This window comes from Fonticula alba (assembly GCF_000388065.1).
Source record: "Fonticula alba strain ATCC 38817 unplaced genomic scaffold supercont2.3, whole genome shotgun sequence".
NCBI classification, from domain to species: Eukaryota; order Rotosphaerida; family Fonticulaceae; genus Fonticula; species Fonticula alba.
The window spans coordinates 1914006-1919506 of NW_009242973.1; the positions used below are offsets into that span (position 1 = coordinate 1914006).

The 5501-nt window shown below is 68.6% G+C and overlaps 2 protein-coding genes across 2 annotated transcripts in view; both read right to left on the reverse strand.

Annotated features, from left to right (window-relative positions):
* H696_02191 (hypothetical protein) overlaps positions 1–130 on the reverse strand; it is a gene marked incomplete at its 5' end in the record, with an annotated part of 4750 nt that extends 4620 nt beyond the window's left edge. The window contains one exon of the mRNA XM_009496089.1: positions 61–130. Coding sequence (XP_009494364.1) covers positions 61–130 — 70 coding nt within the window. The remainder of the gene's footprint in view (positions 1–60) is intronic.
* Positions 131–2113: 1983 nt separating this feature from the next.
* Positions 2114–4770, reverse strand: H696_02192 (hypothetical protein). The gene is made up of 8 exons (XM_009496090.1): positions 4581–4770; positions 4248–4395; positions 4021–4122; positions 3858–3921; positions 3274–3604; positions 2935–3077; positions 2641–2751; positions 2114–2416 (listed from the first exon to the last, which is right to left on the reverse strand). The coding sequence occupies exons 1-8, from the start codon at positions 4673–4675 to the stop codon at positions 2295–2297; spliced, it is 1116 nt and encodes a 371-aa protein (XP_009494365.1). The 5' UTR covers positions 4676–4770; the 3' UTR covers positions 2114–2294.
* Positions 4771–5501: the final 731 nt, after the last annotated feature.

Below are 5501 nucleotides of genomic sequence, written 5' to 3' on the forward strand. Positions count from 1 at the left end.
GCATGCACCAACATACCACCACGCGATGGCCGACGCAGAGGGTCAGCGTGGTCCGGCCACCAGCCGGCCAGTGCGCATAATGCAGGGAGGAACGCAGGCGGGGGAACAGGGCTGGCAAGCGCACCGCCATCAGCGACGTCCGGGCGGCCGAAAGAGGGGGCGAGGCGCGCGTGTGTGCGTCTGCGTGTAAAGGGGGCAAGGCGAGGACTGGCACGAAGGGGAGCGGGGAAGGCGGGGAGGCGCGGGGCAAGGAGGGAGGGGAGGGGCAGTGGTGCCAGAAGGGGAGATGCTCGCACGGGCGGGACGGCCCGTGCCGGGTGGGTCCCACCTTCTTGAAAGGGAGAGAGACGGCGAGGGGCAGAGGAAGGGGCAGAGGCAGAGGGAGAGGGAGGGATGGGCAGCGCCGAGGCGCTGCTCTGCCTCGCCCCCCCCCCCCCCCCCCAGCATCGGTATGGGGCCTCCAGGGAAGGCTGGGCACCCAGTCCGGGGAGTTCGCTCTCCCCGGGGACCGGAGGGGAAGCGTGCGCTCGTTTGCCCGCGCACCTGGGGCGGGCCGGCCCCCCGGGGGGGGGGGGGGGGGGGGGGGGGGGGGGGCTTCTGCTGTACCCACTTACGCGCCTGGCGTGCCCCCGGCGCGCGCGCGCGCCCAGGAACCGCCGCGGGGCCGGGGGGCGCCCGGGGGCAAAAGAGGGGACGTAAGCCCGCTCCACGGGGGAGATTCCCCCTGCTCCGACATCTGCCTCCGTCCGACCGGCCAGCGACAATCGCATCACATCATCGGATGCACTCAGGGGTGCGCGGGGGGGGGGGGGAGCTGGCCAGCCGACCGCCAGCCGACCTGCACCGGCGCGTCAGCCTGCGGACGTGCACGCACACAAGCGCGCGCGCTCGCTCAGGGGGTACTCAGTGGCCAGGGGGCGTACCGCCACTTCGGTCCCTTGCTGCACACACAGCCAGGAGCACAGGCGGGGAGCCAAGAGCGCAGGCGCGCGGGCCTGCGCATACCTCCGCCATTCCTGGGACGGGACGGGACGAGCCGGAGCCGGTAAGCCGGAGATGACATTCACATGTGCCGGGGGGGGGGGCCGTGCCCGCCGGGCCTCCGTGCTGCGCCCGGGCGCAGTTGAAGCCCGCCGCCCTGGGCGGTGTGTGCGCGCGTGCGTGTGCCGGGCGCCAGGGGATGGGCCCCGCACAAAAGCCCGCAGTGAGAGCCCCGGGCCGGGCGATGCGGGAAATTGGGTCGCGTAAATGATATACAGTGGCGCGTGGCGGCCCCAAGGGCACGGGGCGGGGGGGGGGGAGGGGGACGGGAAGAGGACACAGGACGGGGGAAGGACCCGCCGCCGGGCCCCCCCGGAAGCGGGCAGCGCCCGGCGTCCCCAACACAGGGGCGCAAACGCGTGCCCCTGCCGCGGGGGGCGGGGCAAGAATTCGCCCCCTGCGCAGGACAGAACACCGGGCCATAGCACCCCTGTTAAGGGTGCCGCCGGCACGCGACTCGCGGCATCATGCTCTGGCTTTCGCGGTGCGCCCTCCTCTCGACCGGCCGCCGCCACCACCCTGCCGGTGGAGCGGGATGATGTCGGGGTATCTCGCGCATGTTTTTCCGGACTCGCTCAAGGCTCACCCCCCCCCCCCCGCATGCTCCTCCCGTACGCAGGGGGCGTGCCCCGTCCCGAGGGGGACGACAATCCCGGGGTGCACCGTGGCCACCCGCACGCAGCCAGGAGATTCCGGATTGACTCCCCCGCGCCGCACCTCGCGAGCCGAGAAGAGAAAAAAGGGTTAAGCAGCAGGGCGCTGCCCGGCCATCATCGGCCCGCCATGGCCGTCGGCCCGCACCCGGGCCGCAGCCGTGCCCCGGGCGCGGGAGGGGGGGGGGGGGGGGGCAGCGTCCCGCGCGCGCCTCCCTCCCCCCTCTGTGCTCGGGGCACGGCTGCCGCACGCCCGCGTGCGGATGCAAGAACACAGGGGAGTTGGTGGCAAGCGTCAGCCTCGGCGCTGTGGGTGCCAATGGTTCAGTGTCGGCCAAGCGTGCCTACGCTGGCACTTCGCGCTCCGCAGCCTGACACACGCACACAACAGGCCTTATTCCCGCTCGGGGGGGGGGGGACGGGGTGAACCGCGCAGGTAGGGGTATATTGCTGGTATATTTGTTATTTGTTATTCCCCCTCCCCCTGGAATCCTCCGCCAGGGAGGCAGCACGTTGGCCCGTCCGAGCGGCGGCCAAAAGGGGAAGATAACAGCGGGCCAGCACCCGGCGCGACCGGGGCCGCTGAATCCCCTGCCCCTCCTACCGAAGCCGAGCCCCCGAGTATCGGGACACGAAGCCCTCGATGGTGGACGCCAACAGGCCGGGCTGATCCTCCTGCACGCAGTGCCCCGCCTGGGGGAGGATCTTAAACTGAAACAGACCTGAAGGCAGAGGGTGCCGCCCGGGGCAGCCACGAACATGGGACGAAGCAACCGGGAAAGACACATCAATATGGGCGAAGGGCGTGCTTGCCCGTCGGCCCTGGGCCGGCGAGCGAGCAAGCAAGCGAGGGGGGCGGGGGAGGGCAACAAATGAAGCCCAGAGGGGCGCATGCAAATCGAGGAGAGGACTCGTCCGAAGCGGCGAGCTGCTTGTCCATACGCACCTTGCATTTGTCCAATGAGCAGGGTCTCATCCAGACGATCATGCCCGGCCAACACCAGCAACCGGGCACAGCGCAGTTTGAGGAAATCCTCCGACAGGGTGGGGAACCACCCTACACACATATGCACATCCACATGAGCAGACGATCGGTCAGGGGCACATGGCACAGGGCGCACGCATTTCCGCGCGTGCGCCGACACACACTCAGACACACACTCAGACACACACACACACACACACACACACATGAGAGGGAAGACAGCCGGGCTGGGGTCGCCCGCTGGCAATGGCGCACCTGACCAGTAGGGCTCGCTCGAGAAGAGATCTGTCACCCAGCGGAGGCGCGGCGCGGCATCCCCTCGGCCCTCGATCTCGGTGACAATGCTCGGCACCGACACTCGAGCGCTCTCCAGATTTCGCACGGTCTGGCTTGTCACGCTGTCCGAAAGGTGGGCGAAAGAAGGACCGACAGCGAGGCAGGAACCGGCGAGAAGGCGGCAATTGGGAGCATGAGAGGCAAGCAGCCGAACAGAAGGAGCGACGAGGGAGGCGGGTCAACAAGGAGGGAAAGCACCCAGCCGGACAAGCGGACAGACCCGTGCATGCGCATGCGCATGCGCATGCACCAACATACCACCACGCGATGGCCGACCGGATGTCAGGGAAGGTGGATGGCCGCGCCTGCAGCACCCGGTGCACGCTTCGGCTGATCACCGCATCGTGCGCCGTGCCACCGACCACATCCAGCACAATGACCCCAGACAGGGCCGGGATCTGCACCTTGGCATCGGGCCGTGCGGCGTTCACCACCACCGCCCCGCCCAGACTGTGGCCAGCCAAAAAGGTATGGGGCGGAGCCTTCGGGTCCAATCCCCCCCGGGCGAAGAGAGCCTCGATTATGGCCGCCAAGTCGGCTGTCAGCTGCTCCAGCGACAGGGCCGTCGGGTTGGCAAGCTCAGTGCGACCTGTATGCGGCAAGTGCGAGAGGAGGAGGGGAACAAACAAGAGGAGTCAGAGGCACAGGACACGAGGGGAGTCGGGGTGACGGGGGTGACGGGGGTGACGGCGGTGACGGCGGTGACGGCGGTGACGGCGGTGACGGCAACAGCAGCAGCAGCAGCAGCAGCAGCAGCAGCAGCAGCAGCAGCGGCGGCGGCGGCGGCGGCGGCGGCGGCGGCGGCGGCAGAGAGGTGGATCCCCTAGTGCGGGAGAACGGACCGTGGTTACGGCAGTCGATGGCCACGATGGCAATGTTTCCGCCAAGTTGGGCAGAGAGGCTCTTCTGCATGTGTCGGTGGACGCCGAGTTGTGACCGAAGGACAGAAGCGTCAGACTGGCAAGCAACCGCAGGGCAGCGAGGTCAAGCAAATGCAATGCGCACACTGAAGAGAGCCCACGATAGGGCGGAATGCCCAGCACCATGGTGCAGGATCAGTAGCGGCCGGTGTGGGGCCATCTGACCGATCTGATAGACAGACACCTTCTGCGGGTGACCCAGATGACCAGGGGGAGGCGAGGGGAGGGGGGAGGACAGGAAGAGAAGGGTCAGGCACACGGAAATGCACGGGGAGCAGGCACCCAGAGCCGTCCCACGCCGGGGGTGCATACCCCATCCGGGATGTCCAGGAAGTAGTGCTCGCTAAAGTAGTCCGTCCAGCTGAGCGGATCATAGCGCGAGTCATCCGACGGCCTGACATGGTGCAGGGAGGCCGGTGCCAGGGGGTCGAAGGTGGGAAGGTCCCCGCTCTCTGGGTGCCTTTGTGGAGTGCGCCATTGGGGGGGGGGGGGGGGGGGGGGAGGAGATTTGTTAGGTGGCAGGAGCAGGGGGCGGAGCAGGACGAAGAGGCTACGCATGTAAGGCAGATCCAGCCCAGGCGAAAGCAATGCAGGGAGAGGGGCAAAAGCCCCTACCAGGGAGGGGGGGGGGGGGGGCACCCGTACGAAGACAGCCCCGACAGGGGGCTCGACCGCCGCGGCTGGTATTGTCCGGGGACCGGGCGCGGGGGGCGGTTGAAGCCGAAGTCCTCGGGATTCATCCGGGGCAGACAGCAATGGCGGCACCGAAGAGCGGCAATGTGGCAGGGGGCAGGGCGAGGGGAAGGAGACCGCGAGAAAAGCAGGGAGATTGAGGGGTGGAATGGGACTGGCGACCAGAGACACCACCGAGCCGGCCGCCGGCTGAAAATGCCGGTGCATAGGCCTGGGGATGGGGCGATCGCCACACTGGAGTGTTGTCTCGTGACACACCACGTGGCGGAGGGGTGATCTGATTGGGCCCAACGCGAGCGGGCCACCGGCCTCCCCGCGCCCTCCCTTGCGGAGTGCCCCCCCCGATCGAGAGGGGAGGGCGCAGCCCGCGTCCGACCCTTTGGGCATGTGCCGCGGTCCACCCGGCGCCGTTGACCGACAACCGAGCGGAGAAGGAGGGCCCCTTGCTTTCGCCTACCCCCCGGGGGGGGCCCCCCCCCCCCCCCCCCCCGCATGCAGCATGCATGCCCCGCGTCCCCGACTGGAGTGTGTGTGTGTGTGTGTAAGGCGCCTCCCCTCGGGCGGGCGGGCGGGCGGGCGCCAGCATCCGGGACCGCCGCCTGTGCAGATCAAGGGCAGAAAAGGTGTACTCCTAAACATCGAGGGCATGTGCGCTAGTGGCACATGGCGAAGGTGCTCACCCACTATGGGGGACGCCTCGCCCGAGAGGAGGAGGGGAAGGCATCTTGGCCCTGTGTCACTGGCCGCAGGAGTGCCACCCAAAGCGCGAAGGGAAGAGTGCGGCAACACGACAAAACCACAAATGGCATATGTGTAGCAGAAGTGTAGTGGTGTGGTTGAGCTGGAAGGCGGCACCATCAAAGGCCTCCGGGT

What these genes read in the sequence shown, in the direction of transcription:
- H696_02192 (XM_009496090.1), bottom strand. Translation starts at nt 4,675, where the DNA reads ATGAATCCCGAGGACTTCGGCTTCAACCGCCCCCCGCGCCCGGTCCCC. An exon ending in CGGTCGGCCATCGCGTGGTG is followed by an intron (nt 3,078 to 3,273) that starts GTATGTTGGTGC and finishes CCTTTCGGACAG; the next exon opens with CGTGACAAGCCAGACCGTGC. An exon ending in GAGCGAGCCCTACTGGTCAG is followed by an intron (nt 2,752 to 2,934) that starts GTGCGCCATTGC and finishes ATATGTGTGTAG; the next exon opens with GGTGGTTCCCCACCCTGTCG.